Source organism: Anas platyrhynchos, chromosome 14, assembly GCF_047663525.1.
Source record: "Anas platyrhynchos isolate ZD024472 breed Pekin duck chromosome 14, IASCAAS_PekinDuck_T2T, whole genome shotgun sequence".
Taxonomy (NCBI): Eukaryota; Metazoa; Chordata; class Aves; order Anseriformes; family Anatidae; genus Anas; species Anas platyrhynchos.
In genome coordinates this window covers 19,790,068-19,810,909 of record NC_092600.1, presented here as the reverse complement: position 1 = coordinate 19,810,909, position 20,842 = coordinate 19,790,068, and the positions used below count along the sequence as shown (strand labels likewise).

At 40.9% G+C, this 20,842-nt stretch overlaps 1 protein-coding gene and 1 long non-coding RNA gene across 5 annotated transcripts in view; one reads left to right on the top strand and one right to left on the bottom strand.

Annotated features, from left to right (window-relative positions):
- PWWP2A (PWWP domain containing 2A) overlaps positions 1 to 16,369 on the bottom strand; it is a 29,956-nt gene extending 13,587 nt beyond the window's left edge. The window contains exons 1-3 of one of the 3 annotated variants that reach the window (XM_027465308.3): positions 15,528 to 15,662; positions 9,818 to 9,930; positions 1,130 to 3,971 (exon numbers count right to left, since the gene is read on the bottom strand). In XM_027465308.3, coding sequence (XP_027321109.2) covers positions 2,294 to 3,971; positions 9,818 to 9,891 — 1,752 coding nt within the window. In that variant the 5' untranslated portion in view covers positions 9,892 to 9,930; positions 15,528 to 15,662 and the 3' untranslated portion in view covers positions 1,130 to 2,293. Of the gene's footprint in view, positions 1 to 1,129; positions 3,972 to 9,817; positions 9,931 to 15,527 lie in introns of those variants that run through there. The other 2 variants (XM_027465309.3, XM_027465306.3) reach the window with 2 other exon arrangements.
- Positions 16,370 to 16,424: 55 nt separating this feature from the next.
- LOC106015182 (uncharacterized) lies at positions 16,425 to 20,318 on the top strand. Of its 2 annotated transcripts, none has more exons than XR_011803380.1 (4): positions 16,425 to 16,774; positions 17,142 to 17,201; positions 17,949 to 18,030; positions 18,336 to 20,318. It is a non-coding gene; the product is annotated as an uncharacterized lncRNA (long non-coding RNA). The 2 variants fall into 2 exon arrangements; XR_011803381.1 differs by lacking the exon at positions 18,336 to 20,318 and adding an exon at positions 18,135 to 18,329.
- Positions 20,319 to 20,842: the final 524 nt, after the last annotated feature.

The following is a 20,842-nucleotide window of genomic DNA, read 5'->3' as shown; positions in this document are numbered from 1 at the left end:
CAGCATAGACATCTAAACCATGCTGTATGGGTTCTTGGCTTCAAAAAGCAGTCTGCTTCAGTAACAAATACGGCTTATTTACTTAAATAAGTAAGTAACTGTTTCTGTTTGCAGGAAAGAATACATAGAAGTGAAACAGGATTTTTTTTTCTGCATTATGAAATTTATTGTGTGTTTATCACATTCAAAAAGCATTGACCAGTTGGTTGATTTTTTTTTGTAACTGTTAGAATGCCAAGGAAAAGCTGATATATTTGGAAGCTGAACTAGCACCTAGCAGAGTTCACCAGGAGCTTCTGAAGAAATTTGAATGGTCATGTATTCAACACTTTGGGCTTCAAGTAGTTCTGTGAGCACAACAGAATAATTTTAAAAGGTTAAAAGAAAGCAAATGCTTTGCAAAGACCAGACACTATCATGGATATATGAAATTTATCTCAAGTTTAAAAGATTTTAAGGGTTTGATGATTAGATCCTTACCCCATTTTCATGTCTGTTTAAAATCTCAATTTTCAGTCTAAGCTTAAGTTTTTACATGTCACGATTGCCTACTTGGGCAATTATGGAAAAAACAGGATGAAAATTGCTTTGGGATGAATGTTGACAGATTCTTCACCAGTCATTGCAAGGCTCAAACAGGAGTGGGTTAAAGAAGAGAGCAATTCTTATGGTCAGATAAGGACCAAAACTAGAGCAAAAAACATAATTGATTGCATGAAAATGCTCTGCGTTGAGCAACAGACATGCAAGAAAAGCTGAAGTAACAGTGGTGAGTGGGTCTGCTTAGTTTTTGGTAAATGGAGAAAACTGAAAACGTTTCCCCACTGTACAAATGACAATCTTTATTCAAATATATGGAACAATCTAATTATGGGGGAAAAATGATAAACTTTACAGAAAGCCCTCTACAGAGCTAATTCTGAAACAAAAAGGGAGAGATAATTGCTTAATCTCAAAATTAAGACTGAAGTACACCAATAGTACTTTACATCAAGCAGTTATCTTTAAAAATGAGTGAAAAAGGACTATTTACTTTTTAAAAAAAGGTGTCCTCTAAATACGGCATACATATAAAGTACTCTAACATCCTAGATTTTTTCAAAGCTTTTTGAGAAACACACACAAATAATTCAGATTTAGTCAATTTTATTTACAGTTTGTTTGTTTTTTTTTTTTTACATTTCAGAGCATTACACAATTACATATTCTCATTTTCTGACCTGCAAACAGATACCTTAAACGGAAATATTAAAAAAAATGAAGTTAGATACATCCAAAATGCAACAATTACACATCTGACAATTCACAAAGTGTAATTAACTAGGACGTATCCTAAGAATTTAGGAACAACCAGTCAGGAGAAAATCTGACCAATTTCAGCAATCAATTATTTACACATTCAAAACAAAGCCTCTCTTAATCTAAAACTCCAGGCAAATAGCCTGAAAGACTTCGTCAGGAAGAAAGACCAGAAGTTATGATTCACACCTATGCAGCATTAACAGCCCTTGATCCCAAATACTGAGCAACTTCTCAGCTTTGTCTTAGAGCTACAGGCATCCCTCTCAGCTTCTCAGACCCTGAAGTGTCAATATTTGTGCCCCCATGTGCATAGAAAGGCTGAGTGTTTAAGAACTGGTCACTAAGATTAAACCCCATTTAATCTGGTCTTTAGTTACGTTAATTTTTCTTCCTTAAAAATTTCAGCAAGTCTCCTAATGGCATTTAAACTGGCCTATGTGGATTGGAACGTGCCTCTGAAATGTTTACGTATGCATCAAACCAATTTGCACTGGCCAGACTAAACACATTAGAGAGTATTTGAAATAATGTTTAAAGACCATTTAGACAAGGCTTACATTTCTACACTTCCCTGATGGGCCACCTAAAGAAAAAAATAAAGTATCACAGCTACTACTTTTCATCCCTTGTGTTAACCCTTTGCCACACAGCAACTAGGTACATATTGGGTAGAAACTACTAAAAAATTCCCTGCAAATAAGCTGCCTTTCAGCTGAGGCTATGGCTCCTATGCATTGGGTGTTGGAGGAGTTTTTTCTTTAAAAAAAATTGTCACTTGAAAAATACTGAAATTCTCACTTTAGGCTAATTTTGATTGCATGTTCAATTTGTTTAACTTTCAAGAAACCGCTACAAATGGAACAACTTTAGTATAAAAAGAGCATTCAACCGAGTGCAACTTCTGACTTGGCAAGTCCTTCATGGTAGTTCTCTAACTAGGCTATGAATTTTGTGGAGCCTCCGGATTTCTTGCCTACCTTACTCTCCATGTTCACGTTTCAAACTGTGTCAGCAGGGCCCGAACTTCGGGAGTCAGCTGCTTAGCAGCCTTAGCTGCCTCTGTGATGGCCTTGCGGTAAAGACCCTTTCTCTTCTTATTAAAGCGCGACTGGAAGTTTTCTAAAAAGGGGGATAGTTGTGAAAGAGCAAGAATAGATGTTGTTGGGGACCCAAACCACGATATACAAGCCTCCTGTCGAACTAAAAGGCCATTATCTTTCCGGCTCACAGTTATGGTCAGAATACGGGCTGGCCACCAAGGGAAGCCATAAATCTTGGCCCAAACAATGTCCCCTACACATATGGTCCTGCCATCTGGTGTAACACACTTAGAGACTTTTTTGGAAAAGACTTTCATTTTCAAGGAATTACTGAGCTTTTTCTCTTCCTTTGAAGAGGAGGAGGAGGAAGGTGCATGCATGCTGCCTGGAGGAAAATCAAAGCTTTCAGTAGAGCTACACTCAGAGTTGGTAGATTTCAAATCATCTGTGCTATCACTACTACAAACTGATGCACTGGAAGAGTCAGATTTCTTTTGATTAAGGGTCATGTAAACCGTTATATTGCTTTTGCTGCCTCTCTTGCCCAATGTCTGGTGTTCATCCTGATCAACAGTTACATGCACTTCACTTGTGTCCTGAACCTCACTGCTGGCCTCTTCAGGGCCTTTTGAGGGGCTCTGATTTTCTGAAGGGGCCTCACCTGCTGAGCGGGTGGAGGAGCAGCGAGACTGGGGCTTAGTTGCCATCTTGCCACTCCGTATTTTCTCAAGTCCTGTCTTGAGAGAAGAGTCATTTTCTTCATTCCGATATCTTTGTGGCTTTAAACGCAATCGAGGTGGGAGGGAACCTGAGCTGGTGTTCTGAAGACGCCGTGTGAAGTGGACCTTTGAATGTGTGTTTTTGGAAGAGGAGGTTGCACTCTGCTTCTTTTGTGCCTTTTCTTTGGCCATTTTCAAGACTTCCCGAGCTTTTGCGTGATCCATGTTTTTGCTCTGGAGAACTTTTTTTGTATTTAACTGCGCTTTTGAAGTATTTGCTTGTGCAGAAACTTTAACTACTCTGCTTCTGCTGTGGGCAATATTTGAAACCTTGACCACAGCATTCCTTTTCTGGCTTTCATTTTGGCTTTTTCCATCCACCTTGTGGTCAGTCTTAAGTTTTTTATTCACAGTAGTCACACTCTCATTTCTTCGTTTTTTATTATCCTCATATTTTGAAGAGTCACTTGCATTGCCACCCTTTTTTATTTCCTTTTTTTCTGCAACAACACTGTTTTTGCACTTGTCACATAAGACCTGCCGGGGTCGTAGTTTGATAGCATTCATTATAGAAGTGGGTTCCTCCCTGTACATTTTACGCTTGGGCCGCTTAATTTTCCGGGGCGGAGGCTGAGGTATTGACTGGTTATATGTGTCCCTGATAAACAAAGGAGGAGGATATGGCGCTCCCTCATGAAAGAGAGGAGGTGGTTTAGAAGTCCATAGGCTTTTAGCTAAGCTTGGTTCTGATGGCTGCGTGAGAGAAGAGTCATCAGGGACTGCAGCATTAGATTCACACTTCACCTGTGCCTCATCTTGGAATGGTTTACTTTGGAGCTGCATGGCTTCAGGTTTATCCTTGTACTCCCTTTTAGGAAATATGGTCACAGGGATTCCATGGGGCCCAAACCTTGAAGAAAACAAAAGAACATTAAAGGTTTTGAGGGATCATTCACTGCATTTACTAAAAAGCATTTGAAAGCCTGTCCATGCTACATAACTGCCATTTGAAATACATGAATTCGGGGCAAAACTGAAGCATTACACCAAGCCTTATGGTAAATTTTGAAAAGGCAGAATACCAATAACCAAGTCAGCAGAGAACATGAAGTATGTAACTTCACTTATATGCTTGTTATATTTTCAGGGATTGTTGTTAAGAAAAAGTATTACCTAGAAGAGTATTAAAAAATTTAACCTTATACTTCTAGAAAACACACGCACGCAAACACTCAGCGAGTCATCCCATCAACTCTAAATCTATACAAGATTAATTTCCATACTAATTCAACTTATGTGAGGAAGGCATCTTCAATAACTTTTACAGAGTTCTTCAATTTGTGGCACAGCACAAAAGGCTGAATTTATTCCAGATTTAAGCTGAACACACAATGTGTAAGTACTGGCATTTAAGAGAATGTTATCATTTTTTATGTACAATAAATACCCACAGAAGATTAGTACTTGACCATCTGATGCATGACAGCCCAAAGCTTGCTGGCCCAGTAGATTGAGTTTCTTTCAGCAAAGCTACCCTCATAATTTCAGTGCTGTATAAATCCTTTCCCTCTGTTCTGCACACAATCAGTATTTTAAGATATTGCCTACCTTAGAGCAGGCAGCTCTAAGTATTCTATGATATCTGCTGCCTTATTTGACACACACATAAGACTTCTCACTGATTAAGATGACAGAAAAATCCCAGCAAGTCTTAGGCACTACTTCAGCTTTCCTGTACTAACAGACGTGGCCTGCTCAACAGGTAACCAGTACCTTCTGCAAAAGGTTATGCTAAGGGAAACATTTCATCAGCCTACAAAGCATTATATTTGCTTGCTCTAGAGAGAAAAGCCATCTGATAAATACATTCATATTTCAACGTGTCTTTCAAAACCTAGAATGGGGAGAAAGGGATTACAAAAGCCTGTTCAATGTTTCTTGTATCTTACACTAGAATCTGCCATCTGAAGTATCAACTTCAGCAGAGCTTTCACGAGACTGTTCAGCACCCAAGCTCTGCCTGATTCCAGCTCCAATATACACAGAAGTGTTTGGCTTACAAGAGGTTATATTTTAATGGTCTAGCTTGATGCAGTAAGAACATGACAGATGAGGTTGCAATTCAAATATTAAATCATCCATTCCAAATCACTGAACACCATTCGCGTTTATCCCACAAGACATGTGAATTAAGCCATTATCCAGGATTTGTCTTCAGGTTAACACTACCTCACAGTGCTCTTCAGCTCTTTAACTGTAGCAGCATCTTAATTGATTGAACTGAAATTTATTTGCAATCTGTGGTTGTCTCTCAACTGAAAATAACTGCTGAATACTGGTGTAGTTTCCTGCAATAAACATAAAGGTTATTCAAATGCCTACATGCTCTTTTTCAAAAGAAATTTTGAAGAAATGCGTCATCTAATGTTAGAAGATTCTTTACACTGTCACCAGCAAGAGTCTTCACTTATCTGCCCTTCTGCATATCTGATAAGCTACTTTTTACACTTAAAATTGTTATTTAAGCAAGCAACCCAAGATTGATTTACCCATCCAGCTCGCACTCTATTATAACTAATCAAAGGGCATCTCAACCATTTTCTTAATCATAAAAAGAGCAGCAGTTGTACCCATGACAATTTTCAGCTAAAAAGTATCAGCATCAGCGCTATTGTTCCCCTACCCCTAGATGCTGTTCTGCTGCTACCTTTGAACTCTAAAGCCAGAGGCAAGAGCCAGGCTAGCCTCACCAGCACTGTTCTGTCCTCCTGCATCTGTCCGTAAGTGCTCTTTGCCACAAAATATCCTCCCGCCCCAAAGAAGTTGATTTCTCAGGGTTGGGCCCCTTCCAGACGTCCCTCCTGCCCCGACCGCTACAATTAAATGCAGTCTACTGCCACTGATAGCTACAAAGAGTTACAAACATTTAGCAGCAGATACAGGCATTTCTCCAGCCCACAGTTTGGCATTAATCTATCAAAGACTCACTCATAACTAAGTTTTAAGTTCCCTAAAGTCCCAAAGTCCACCAAGCATAAACAAGTCGCTTTGCTACAAACACTCTTCCTTCCACTTAAGGATTACGAATAGGTTATTGAGCTCCATGTGGGATTTAAAGCAACAAAAATCACACATACACCTATCAGTTGATAATTAAATTGGCAACATTTTCAGTGTTACTTGCATCAAGAACTTCAGGTTCTTTTACAGCAAAAAGATCTCTATCCCATCTTTTGCCACCTGATAAAGATTACAGGAGCTGGGAAAACTGGTGTACGAACTGAGAACAAGAACTCCTAGAGGGAGAGAACTCCGCTGCAAAAATTTAAATCCCAGATGAACGCCAGGAAAGTAGAACTGATAGGACTGTGATATTTAAAGGGCAAACTCCATACAGAAGTATATCACTTACACTTCTTTTTCTCTAAGGAATTGTATTTCCTAGTTGTTTACAAGACACATCCATAGCCCAATACATAAGCCTTTCTTCTAGAGGACAATTATACCGACTTGATGTTAGGACATGAAGCATTATCAGCAATGATCTGAGAAGAAATAAGACAGAAGACTGCAAAGAGATTCTTCAGAAGCATTCCATTCAAGTACTTCATCTCTTCTAGATTTTTCTTCTAGTGCCACAAGCAAAGTCAGCATGATCAGCACTCAAAACACATAAAAGAGCCTAATGGAAAGCTCCACACATGACTGAAACAATTATGTCATTTAAGATCATTAATCTATCTCAGACTATCTTTTCCATCAAGAATCTCTAATATAGATCTTTTCATTCAATGACTTCTGTAATATACAAGTGAAAAAGTTGACAAACAGGACAGCTGAAGTGGAATTTTTGTATAAGACACAAACCTGCTTTAGTAAGACAAAACCAATCCATACCAAATCTTTGAGGCTATGGCCTGTCTCACAAGAGGTACTGTTTTAACAAATGAGCTAGAATCTGCTGACCCTGTCTACCTTAAAAAAAAAATAAAAATAAATAGAATCTGTAAGATTATAGAACATTCACAGCTACTGCCTGGTACCGGTTATGTAAGAGTATAGGAAGACCATTCGTGTAAATTCTGCATTAATATGTAAAGACTTGACTAGCAAATACATAGTTGATCTGAAACAAGACAAATTGGGCATGCCCAGAGACTGAATATTACTTCCAGCAGCTGACTGCATCTTTTCTTTGGCCCCATCCAATAGCAGGTTACATTCCTAAACATTCAGTTTTTACATGACTGTTGATTCCTCCTTGGTAAATTTCTCCAGCCATGTAACTTGAAAGAATTAAATGAAAACTAAAGAGAGAACAACGGCAGAAAGACCTAAGAAAAGAGAAAACGACACAGAACAGTGTACAAAGACAGAAAGAAGAATGACAGAGAAAACAGACAATGGTTTATTTTCTTACTAGAAGAAACAGAATGAATATGTGACCAAAACAAACCTATTCAAGACAAGGCATTGACAGAGCACCTGAATGAAGTTGAGTATTTACTGAATATACAATATGCAATGTGAATTTCAAGCCCTATTTTCATACCTCTGGACCTTGAAGACAAGTGCTTTCTGTACAGTCACAATAATGATTTCTGTTACACCAGCTACACATTAGAAACATCTGTGAGTAGCACACGTACATAGGTCACACATAAGAGTTGCAAGTCCTAGTCAGTCAGTGCTGACTAGGGAATAGTAGATCACCTCTTAAAAGAGGTGCTACATCAATGAGATAACTACCTACATGTATTTCTTATGTCGCATGCTTGTATGCCACAAGGAATTGCCTTGTCTTTGTTCTAACAAGTGACATTTTTTGGAATATAACCTGTCCTTACTACAACATTATTTTTGTCCAGAAAAGACTGTTCTTGGAAAGACATGCTACAGTTACAATTTGCTTAAGTCAATTTGTGCATAAGTGCCAGTTGTTCATTGTACAGGCAGATAGTACGTTATATTTATAGCTCTATTTTAGAATATTACTTGATAGAATAAAGAGATTCTTTGATGGAGGTTCTGAAACCGAACCGTTAGAAAAAAAGAGTAAGAAACAGGCATTAAAACCATAATCAAGGCATTTCTGGAAAGCACTGCACTGCTGCTTCGTACCTATTCAAAATTAGAAACAGTTTTCCATGGTGCCAAGCATCCTCCCTCATAAAACTGTCCTGTCTCTTTTTGCTCTGAAAAAGTACTTCTAGAAGAAAATACAGATACAGCCCATTGTAAGAAATATACCTCCAAGGAGGTTTAAAAGTAACCAGAGTAATCAGTAGGATCTAATCATATTTCTACTATATATTTATACACACACATATGTATGCATTAAAGGCAAATAATAAATAGCAACAGGAGAAGCAGGGACTACATTTAAAAAATAAAAGTAACAGGGTAAAAAAGAGACCCCTTCTAACAGTCTGGGGATCTTTACACAAAGAAAACCTATCAATTGGCTAGGGTATGCAGAGATAGAAATATGATTTAAAAAGTCAAGTTTTACTTCCCGAGTTTGTCAACCACAGGTTAATTAATACACAGCCATGGCATCTTTTGTAGTTAGTTAAAAGATGGTTTTGATATCAAACCTAGAAGTCTGTTACTTACAGCCATATAAATTTGGATGCTAGATATATAAATCTTGGTACTTCAAGCAAGGTAAGAACACTTCTTTCATACCTAAATCCTACAGTAGGATTACTACAATGAATACATATTACTATACAATTTGTATTCAAAGCAGAGGACCGTTGAAATGTATTTTTAAATAAGCATGAGATAAGGAACAAATCCCAGCTAAACTGGCAACTACACATACATAAATATCTAAACAATACATCTTGGGGCAGAGAGTATCTACTTCAAATGTAAAGTCTTATGTTCTCATCTTTAATCTCCAATGAATCAATTTTACTTCTCCAAAAGAAAAAAAAAAAAGGAAAGAATTGTAAAAGCACATTGTTCTGCCAAGAGCCACAGAAGGGGTTCAGAAGCACACGTATTTCATATTTGTCTGCAAGCACTGAGTCGATGTCAACAAAACACAGTAACTTCCTGTGTTAAGTTAAGTCTGTTCGAAATGATAATGGTGAAGATGAGAGCTTTTATAAAGTCAGACTATGGTAAACTCTGATTACCTTTTAATGTGTTGCTCTTATTTGCTCAGTATCATCCTTACAGGAAAAATTGATTTCTTATATCTCATGGATAAAGGCTCAAAGACTGAATGCTGGGAATATAATACTGTGTTTAAGTAAGGGTAGGGCTAAGTATATTTGCTTCATGCGTATATCCAAACTGCAGGTTTAAATTATAATATCCAGTGTAATAAACAATTAGATGGTAGTTATTTCGACACAAAGTATTTCCTAACTCCTGAAAATGATCTGTATCCAAGATGCAGATTATGCAGTGACATTGGTAATATAGGAATTAGTTGGTGTGATACAGCATGTTACAGAACACGTTGGTTTTAGTGGCAGGCACCTTATCAAAAAAAGCATATGCATAAGCCAAGTTATCAGCTGAAAGGTTTACTCACCTCCCAAGCAATATAAGAGAAAAACAGGGTATGCATAGAAATGAGCTTGAAAGAGCATCTCAAGATAGCCAGTTAGAAGTATTCAAGGTAGGAATGACTTAAATCAGATGCTAACTACTATCATCCTACTGCAATCACTACACAAATAGAAACCAGCTAATGATTACAAACAATATGCAAATATACCAAAGGCTATATTAACTTACAGCACACCTCCCCATAAAGTTACAAGTCCTTTCAAAGACTTCAACTTCCATGAAACTGGATCACAGAAGTCCATGTAGTCAGGATGTTGATGCAGACTTTGAAGAATTAGCCTCTGTAGAGACAGAACAATCTCTAAGTTGACAAGCCTGAAGGGTACTCAGATGGTTCTTAATTACTCCTTCCCTCCCCCCAAAAGGAGAAAGGCACCTTTCACTTTTTCATTGCAAAGAATCTACATGTGAATTCCCAGAATTTCCTTCATTTCTCTGTAACTTTATGAGTTCTATCAAGGATGCAGAAGTACTTATTTTAAAGATACAGTGTGTTTTAAGTTTAGGCTTCCTGCTAACTACTGCAATTGTACTGACATGTTTGTAAGGCTGAATGTCCGTTGAAACTCAAGTTATCTTTTAATTTTTACAGCTGTTGTCACTGTTAGTTACACACATGGTTTCCATTTTAAAGTGGATGCTTTACTGATATATTTGGACATGTTACAAAATGACAAAGCTTTATGATAAGGTATCTTTAATATACACTTCCAGATTACCCATATAACAGTCAAACCCAAGAAACGTGGAAGGGAGTATGATTTATTAATGGAGGAACTTTAAATCAATTCGGTGTCTAGATGTACAAGTTTCATCAGTCCCATAGAAACATAAGAAAATAAGTCATTTAAAATATACTGAAAACTTCACTGGCTCTCAATACTTTGAGCTCTCAAAATCCTCTGGCTCTCAATACTTCGAGCTAAGTCAAGCTGCCCTCAGAAAACAATGTAACTCAAGCAGAAATACATAATTTCAATACAGGAAAGCATACAGTGAGAAGAAATGACAGTTCAGCCTTTATCCAGTGCATCGGAGTCCAATAAAGACCAGTCATAGACTACAAATACTTTAAGGAATGGAAGTTGGAGACACGATCCACAGACACCCTACATACCAGGGAGATTAAGGCTCACTGCTTTGAGAAGGGGCAGGGGACAGAAATGTCACACTTTTGTACTCACTCAAAGCCAGAAGGGGTTTGGAAAGTCTGTCTGTTCAGTTTAAGCAGCACTTGTTAACGTGTTTTATACCTATACTAACAGCCCCCTAAAAGCTGGTCCAGTTCTGTCAGCCATTTTTACTTTCTATGTGGAAATACAGAACGGGTAAGCCTTTCAAAAAGCACTTGAGAAGTGACCACAAATAAGGCTCAGTAAAGTTTTGGATGTAGATAGAGATGCAAGAGAAGCTATATTCATATACAAAAGTTGAAGCATTACAGAATCATAGAAAAATTTAGGTTGGAAGCAATACTACAAGGTCCTCTGATCCAACCCTGTGCTCTGAAGCTAAATCTGACACTCTACTTTCTGACTGACAGGTTATGTTGAATCGTACGTGTAATTTATGCTCTTAACCACACACATTCACATCAGAGCTCTGCTTCCAGTGTTCTAGGGACAAAGCAAATGCCAGAGAAATGTTAAGGGCATTCCTTAAATGCTAGCATTCCACTAAGCCCATTCATACTTCTGAGAAACAACAAAAGAGAATAGGGGATGATTTTTAGGAACATCTTGCAAACTGGGTATAAATTTACCAAGGAAAAAAAAAAAAAAAAAAAAAGTAAAACCCACAACCCCAAGTAACACAGACATTTCTCCACTGCTGAGAATACCAGTACTTCCATGGAGCTTAAACTTTCCCTTGCCAAGAAAGAACAACAGTCCCTATTTATTAAATTAGCAGGGAAAGAGAACTCAGCACAGACAAACGCACCACATCTTTTTCCAGGTAACACTTCTGCTGCTTCTTCCTCACATCACATCCTGAATCTTTCACAACTTGGAGTAGCTTTTTCACCCCCTCCACTTCCCTTGGCACATAGAGTTACAATGCACTAGACTCACCCTGCAGAGTTAATGTCAACAAAGTGTCAGTGTATGTAGACTGCAAGTTTCAAGAAGTGTTAAATGTAAGTGATTTAAAAATATAACACGTTTTTCAGATTGAGACAACACAAAGTAGGGAATGTATGCAATTGTTCACTTAACCTTTTTATTTTGCAGTAGAAAGTCCAATGAATAAATCGGAAGAAGCACAGGATTTGAGAGTCTCCAAGAAAGATTGCTATAAATGAAAACTACTACTAAAATTATCACAATTTGAACCTATCTATAATAGTTTATTTTCATCTTAGATTAAATGCATGCCTTGCAGGAAGTCTTTCTTTCTCTTCCACAATCAAACCCCAATTATGATGTAATTTTAAACACCTGTCTTCTAGCAATAAACTGAGCATCTTTTGGCTATCTACAGCTTTTTGGTAACAAAACAACCCTTTGCTCTTCTCCCACTGCCTCCTCCCCCAGGAGCTACAACGTTCACATGCAAGTCAGAGGGAAAATAGCTTAGAGAGAAAGAGTGGTTTGCATTGTTGGTAGACAAGAGCAGTGTCATGAGTTGGACTCGATCCTTATCGGCCACTTCCAACTTGGGATATTCTGTGATTCTAGAAGTGTCAATCGTAAGTATAGGATGAGAAGCAAACTTTCAGTCAAGTGTAAAGCCATACGAAGCCCAAGTCCTGGCTGATGGCTACACAACAGAATATAAATGTAATTATCTTCACCTGTCCCCCAGCACTTAGTTTTTAGAAAGGCAGGAGGGGAACAGTGCAGAATTAGTTATCCTCTCTCCAGAAGAACAAACTAAAACTAGAACTTTTTAATCCTATGCTTTCAGATTTATAGATGCTGTTCTCATCAGTTATTTCCTTCTGTACATTTCCTCCAGGTGCAGAGCAAGATTTACAGTAATTCTAAGCCAGCAGATGGCATTAACATCTCATATACCCTAAGCAAACAGAGCTAGCAAATGCTGGATACAGCAAGATTAAAAGCCCTATCTAGGCCTAACAAGGACTTTTCAATGAAAATTTGAACAATGGCATGGAAAATTAACCACGTTCTTGCACGAAGCCTTCCAGTATTTGCTTTGACAAACCAACTCAATTGCCTTCCCCTGCCTGATGGCTGGCTGCGCTTCCTGCCTCTTCTATCAGCACAGCTCCATCATGTCCCTGCCAAGGAACCCACATCAGAACCTCATCATACAAGGCAATAAGGCACTTACATGTTATTGCTGCTGCTGTCATTATATCTTAACAGTAGGATCACATTTTTAACTTGTACTGTAGGCCTTCAGAGTTAAAAAAATAAATAAATAAATAAATAAATAAAGGAGGTATGTCCCTACTGAAAGGATGAATTACTGTATAAGATATTGATCTGGGATTGACAGACATGGCTTCCTATTTTCAAAACTTCCAGTGCAGCAGCTGACAGGTTGATCTTCAGTACATCACACTGCCATCAGTAAAGGCAGAGAGATTACTTCCTTACCTCAAATAAAGGTGAGAGGAAAGTCCACTGAACACTGAGGTACCCATATCCTTGTGTTACGGACTCCTAAATGAACATCCTATTCATGGTGGGCAGGTGGTAAAGGGGAACAGAAGGAAATCAAACCTTTAATACACCATTAACTTCATATCAAGGTCCACGATATTAAAACGTGAAGTCAAAACACCATTTTAACAACAGAAACAGAATTGGGAAAAAAAATGAGACAGTTTTGCTTTTCCTTTTCTCCAAAATTTAGAAGATGCTTTGAAAAGGCAAAAGAATTCAGTAGACAGTTTTTTTCTAAACATTCATTAAAAGGTACTCTTCATGGTGCTGTATAGAATAAGCACCTTTGTTGCCATGAAGAAAAAAGCAGAAATTAAGATCCAAAAAGGACCAGGAATTATTTTCTTCTGAAAATATAACGAAAACAGTATTAGTTTGTGTAGTGAACACATCAGCCACTTTCTGAAGTTATTAAATGAGTGTATTTCAATACTAAATTTCACATTTACTCAACGAGAACTCTCCTACAGAGGCCTTCCGATACTGCTCTACAGGAAACAAAATTTGCATTAGGAAAGTTTATAAGATGTACTTGGATGACCTAGGGGAGACATCTATCCCTAAACACCCCTCTTGTATACTAGAAATCCCACCTTTTTCATGTAAATTTATGCTGAAATTGAGGTGGTTTTGATTTAACCTCAAATTTCACCTTGTGAGTTCCCATATAACAAGTGCCCTTGAAGTAAGTCCAGGATCATACAGATGAAGAAATAAAGAGTTCAACTTCAAGAGTATCTGGGAGAAATAGTACAAGCTTTCACACGCCACTTTCCCCAGTCCTTATGATGAAGGCTTTCCCCAGGGCCTGCACTTCAAAACAGCGGAAACTGAGATGCATGCTTCCACCAAAGCCACAATGCAGAAGCAGCAGGGCGTTTGCCTGCCACAGGTGACCTTTAATGCACAGGGCTGCAGTAGATCTGCTGCATGAGAAAAGGATCGTCAGTGCACAACAAAACCTCAGGCAAGTAAGGGATGTTTGTGGTCAATACACGTATAAAAAGATATAATCTCTTTTAGGAGTAAAGGAGCAGACATCTCATTTTGCTTCTTCACAAGCACAGATCCCTAGAAGTACAGAAGCACGTACTCAGTCACCTCCCTAACCAAGGTAATAATGTGATTTTGCCGTGTACCAGACCTTCAGACCTACAAAAGAACAGATGTTAACTAGCATTATAACCTAACTCCTCCTGGCCTTCTTTGGGGCGTTCAGTATTTCACACTGCAAAAGAATACAGACTGCAGATCATATTCGAGTAATTGGCTTTGAAAAGACAAATTGTGATTTGAAATGCAAAGTTACCAATGACTTACACGTTTAAAACTTACTTCCATGACTTTATCCATCATTTAGGTTTCACAAAAGACTTTCTGTTTCAAAAAGCAATCAAGATGCTAGGTCCAGGACAAAAGTGCTGGTCACTAATAGCTTTCTTTTAGAAAACACTGTCAATACTGTTATTACAGAAATTATTAAACAGATGATGGTAATTAGACACACATGTGCAGTCTAAATTTTGACAAAATCTAGATTTTCCACATTGCAGTTCATTTTAAAAATAACCCTGGTCAAATTTCACTTTTCTCCCATGTAGTTGCATAGCATTTATATGTTCATAAAACAAAACAAGAACAGAGATTTTACACCTGTAAATAGCAGTTGGTGTTTATAAATACAGACTCACAATGATAACTTGTAACTAACAAGAGCCCTCTGCTACAGGAAGTCAATACAAAACCAAAACCCACACCTTGCAATCTGATAAGTTACTTTGAAAGAATACCAATTCCCAAAATGAAATAAAATAAAAACCCTAAACTTCACCTCGTTCTCTGCACACAAGGAGCAATTAACATTAATAACCACACTTCAGGACCGTAACAGCCTGGCTTGGAAACCACTATTCTAGGAAAAAGCAGGTAGTGCAATTAAGGTTACCTAGGCAATGGTACACACGAGCCAAGGAGGAGAAGCACTGCAGAGCTCCAGGTCTGGCAGCCGGCGTGGATGCACGCCCACCTCTGCAGCTCGGGGCTTTCCCCCCCCCACCCCCGAGCAGGGGGATCCCGAGTGCTCGCCCCCTTCCCGGAGCAACGGTGCCCAGCTCCCACCAGGGGACGGTGCTGAGGGCCCCCGGAGGGGGGGCTCCGCATGGCTCCGGCCTCCTGGGGAGGCAGGGGAGGAGGGGGAAGAGAACGAAGAGGCGGCTCGGGCTGGCTCCCCCGGGAGATCTCACCTTTTCGAGAGGTCCATGAGGACCCCGGAGAAGAGCTTCTCCCCCAGCCGGAACGAGACCACCAGGGCGTCCTCGATGATGTGATCCAGGGTGACCCGCACCTCCGAGCCGGGCAGCAGCGGAGCCTCCGCCTCCCCTTCGCCGGGAGCCCCGGCCACCGGCGACTCGGGCTCGGCAGCGGCGGCGGCAGCAGCATCCGGCTCCTCCTCCTCCGGCCGGGACGGCTCCTCCCCGGGCTCCGGCTTCGCGGAGCCCCCAGTAGCCGGCGGGCAGGGCTGCGGCTCCTCCTCGGGAAGTCGGGGCTGCCCAGCAGGCGGCGGGCAGGGCTCGGGCTCCGGGCTGGGCGCTCCCCGCAGCTCAGCCCGGGCCGAAGCAGCCGCCGCCAGCACCGCCTCCGGGGCGGCGGGCGGAGGAGGCGGCGGCTTCTCCGGCCTCTGCGCCTCCGCCTCCCGCCTCCCGGCCGGGCTCCGCGCGGGCTGCGGCTCCTCGGCCTCACCGGGAGCAACCTTGCCGCCGCCGCCGCCGTCGGCCTCCTCCCCGTCGGGCACCGCCGACTCCACGGCCTCGGTGACGGCGGGCAGAGGGTCCGCGCCGGCCTCGCTGCCCGGGATGGGCTCTAGCTCGGGCTCGGCATCGCCGGCCCCGCCGTCGCCCGGCACCGCCGCAGTCGCCGCCGCCTCCGCAGCCGTGGCCGCCATTTTGTGTGCTGCCTCCCTCCAGCAGCGGGATCGATAGCTGCGGCCTTCCCCCGCCCGCCTGGGAGGGAGGGCCCGCCCCCTAGGCTCGCATCCGGCGGCCTATTGGCGGGCGCGCCGCGGCTCTCTGCTCCTACTGGACAGAGGAGCCGTCCGTCAAGCCCGCCTGGAACTTGCTGTTGGCCGGCGGGGACTTCATTCAATAGAAAGCCGGGAAGAGGAAGAAGGGGCGTGGCCACGCGCTTCACCGGCCGCTACGGCCCAGAGGGGCTGGGCTGCTGGGGCCGTCCCGCCGCCCCATTGGCGGAGGGAGGAGCCGCTCACGCGAGAGGCCGCTGATTGGCAGGGGCTGACGTCCATCAGGGGGGCGCGAGGCTGGAGCCGCGCGGCGCTTGGCATGCGCTCTAACGGCGAGCGGGGAGGGGGGCAGAAAATGGCGGGGGGGCGGTGCGCGCGCTGCAGGGCGCCCTGAGGGGACGCCCTGCTGTGGGGCTGGGCAGGGCCCTCGTCGGGAGAGGGGATGAACGGAAAACGCACAGGAAAAGAGAAAACGTGAGGGAAACGGGGGGCTTGGTTCCTGTCGCAATGGAAATCTGGGCTTTCAAAGGCGACCGGGGTGTGTTGGCGAAGGGGGAGAGCGGGGTGGCGACAAGGGGAGGAGAGCAGCGAGCGTTTGCCCACCTGGCGTGCCGGGTCTGGGGCCCTCTGCCTGTGGGGCCGGTAGTTGATTTGGGGGGGGGGGGGATATTGGACACGTTTTTTCCCCCCAGGTAGGAAATCTTGTATTTCCTGAAGGAAAGTTAGTTGTTTCATGTGACGCTTTACGTTCAGGGAACCTGATAGCTTTTAGAAAGCAGGGAATTGTTAAGGAGGGATGAGGGGAAAAAAAGTGACAAAAGGGTTTTATTTCTGATGTTAGGGTGAGGGATGCATTGCTCGGCGACAAGCGGAACTTCCTGAAAAGTAACAAGTAAAACCTGTAAGAATCTCTTGAAAAATAAAATATTCTTCTTCTTTCAAGTTAGTGGCTTCTATTTCAGGTTTTGAAGTTGCTACCAAGCACATACTTAAGCTAGAAATAGAGCTACATCCAACTTTTTCCTGAAGCTTATAGCTAATGGACACAAGGTACTAATGAAACTTTTGCAAGAGGTACATGGAGAAATCCTTGGCCCAGTGTAAGGCCTGGTAGTATACTTGCCTTTTTTTCCATTGTAGGAAGACAAAATCATGTGTCGTTAAAGGATTACAGTAACAAAAGCAATTCTTAAAATAAATGAGGTCTTGGAGTATTCTTTAAAAGCAAAAAAGCTATGTTTAATATAAGCTAGTAAAAAGCTAGTAAAACACAATCGTGCAAGCTATAGGATTTTAGTAGATAGTATAGGTATGATTAACCTACTCTGTTGACCTGAACGTTGTGATTTGACTTACATAACACACATAAAGTCTCTGCCTGTTGTGTCTGATAATGCTTTTCTTTGCATGGTGTTGCGAAGTGTATAAGAAACATACAGGAACATCAGGAAGAACAGCCAGGCGTATTTCTGGAGACAGATTAGAACTAGAGTTAAATTTGCTAAAAATAAAACTGCTTAATACCTTTTTATGTTTTACTGCCATATCTATTAAATCAGTGGTTTGGTAGTATGAGTGGGTAGACTAGAATGTGTTTATTAGGGGAATGAGTAGTAGGTACTGATTTTTTTTAATTATTTTTTCACAGCCTTCCTTGCAGCTTTGTCAATCAGTATCACAGGGAAACAGCAGATGGATTCAGCGTATGATCTGTGGTTTGAAAGAATGTGGTAAGCTTTCCACAAACTGCCTACCATTAGTGTTACTGCCTAAATCATTTCGAAACATTTTTGTTTGACTAAATTTGCAAAATACCTGTTTTCTGTATCCTCAGGCTGTAACACTTTGAAAGATGGCAACTGTCCGTGAGCCCCTAACGGGCTCTTTCTCAGAATTATGTTCTTTCTCAGATTTCCAGAGAATAGTGAGAAAGTTTGTGTCGCCACTGAATTACATTAGTTTCAGAGCTAGCCCTCAGCAAGGATTTCGGTTTTAGTTCAGATCTGAGATTTTTTCTTCTGTTTGTTCGCCCAAGGAGAATGCAAGAGTGGCACTGGAAGACTTGCAGAAGCTGAAAATGATGCAAAAATAATTCTTATCTTGAAGGAGCACGTGATAGAAAGAAGTGATCAAAGAAGTGATCTGCTTGTTCTTTCATTATTTTGTTTGTGTGATTGTGACAACAAGTGATACACAGGAGAAACTTTTTACCTTATTCAGCTGAGTCCTAGAGCGGATTAAAAAGCCATTAGTGAAGACAGCTCATATGTAACACCAGAACTGTTTTTATATTACTCTCTTACGCAGAGAACCTGACTGTGCTTGGAGGTACTCCAACTGTATTTCACCAGTAGACCTAACCATACTCTGCATACGCAGAGGTATGCTCAGCTGTTCTAAGGCTGGTTTCCCTACGCTGTCTCACACTCACAGTAATCTATTTGTTCTACCTAAGTCTGATATTGTGAGGAAAAGGCATCAGGTTGGTTAGTAGGGTTGGCAGGGTGCAGGGATGCTTATTTACATCTGTTCTATCTTATGCTCAACTGACTTACTCAAGAGAGGTCAAAAACTTCTGATTATCAGGAAGCTCAGAGAAGTTTGCAGAAGCAAAGCTACCAAACAGCTTTCATTCAGGAGAATCCAGAACTGGTGTGGTCCTTACTACAAAACAGCATGGCTTGTAGGTGCTTCATGTGGTTGGGGAATTGTGCTCTCTGGTCAGTTCAGTTAGCCACAGTTCATTTCTCTAGTGCTGCTCTGCCGTGGCAACGAAGAACAGCAGTAAATTCTGAGCCTACAAGAAATTACCAACTAATAGGAAAAGACTACTCAGCCCTTGACCTAATGGGACATAGCTCTGCCCAGCAAGCTTTTTGTTATGTTAAATTCAGCTTCTGTAAAGGATGAACATAAAACAGAACATTTCCTCTTCCAAAACTTCAGGGAGATTAATGCTTACTGAAAGCCACTCTGCTTTTCATCAGGTGTTGCTTATGGCAGACAGTTACCATTAAAATGCTAAAACTAATCTTTTACTTCTACTGGAGTCCCCAGCAGTCCTTATGCAAAGCAGGGGAAACAAACTTGGGTGTATGGCTTTGTTAACAGTGCTTGAATTGTATCATTGTAATAACAAACAGGAGCTAATGTGCCTGGCCCAGCAAGAGGGTCTTAAAAATGCTATGTAAACAGCTCTTTGGCAATATTATTTACATGTTCAAAGGTGCTATATGTGCTTTTAAAAAGAGGCAAATAAAGACATTTGTACGCCACTTTAATCTAGTGGCCAACAGAAATATGATACCATAGGTAGCCCTTAGATGGGAGCCTGCTAACAGTAGGCACGTTAGATGCAGGATGAAACTTGTTCATTGAACAAAAAAGCTCTTGCTTTTTAACTTTACTCCATCTCAAACTTCTTTGATCACCACTTAATTTCTATTTATTTTAAATCTAGCCTTCAGTCTCTTGAGAATAGGGTTTGCCTTCCTGTGGCTGGTTTGCATAGTGATTAGCATAGCTGGGGCCTTGTTTCTATCCTGCAGCCTTTACAAGCTGCCAAAATCATATGAATAAAGTTAATGAAACAAATTGTACTCATGCACACTTGCTGTAGATTAAAGTGAGTCTGTGTTTAGCAATTGGCAGAAAGGCCATAAGTACAAAAGAAACAAAAGAATTTAAGAGAGGAAGGAACTCATAAAATTGGAGTAAGTATCATGAATTTGAAAGTAGGAAAATGCAAAGCTATATGAAGATGTGCTAACTGCATTTTGGCAGACTGGGGGTGGCAGGAGAAGCTGTAGTAAGCTTGAGCTGAGTGACTGAACGGATGTGATGTGGTTGTGTGGTTCCTGTAAGAAGCAGATATGGTTGTATCTGTATGTATTAGTATACAGCACTGGAAGAATTGTTTGAGTAAGCTGGGATGTGATAAGGATCACCTCTGGCAGACTTGACTGTTTAAAGGCTTGTGCTGCCAGATACTAATTAATGATACTGATGTGTTCTGTCCTGACAGGAATGTATTGTTGGACTGAAGTAAATATGAATAGGAAATTTTGAAGCATGTGAACAGTCACAGCATGTACATGTATATGTTTCAACTGTGTGGTACGTATGGTTTTGTTATAAATAAAGTCTCATCTCAATCTGAATTTAATATTTATACTTATAAAAGGTACAAAAGGTGTTATAAATGAAGTCTCAACTCTGAATTTAGTAACATAAAAGAATATTTATAAAAGGCAAGTAAACAGCGCTGGGTGCGCAGGGAGTCTATGCTCTACCACAGTGCACACACAAACATCAAACATTCTAAATATACAGAACATTGCTTTACATACTAAACCCGAGTACGCCTATACATATGTACAATCAGAAAAGGTAACAAACAATCCTTTAAGTTCCATGACTTAACAGTCTCCATTTTCCATTCCTTTTCTTGATTACAAACAAGTCTCTATTTTCCATTCCGTTTGAATAGTATGTCTTGCTTTAAGTTGGCAAGCAACTCGGTCCTGATTCAGGCCTTATGTA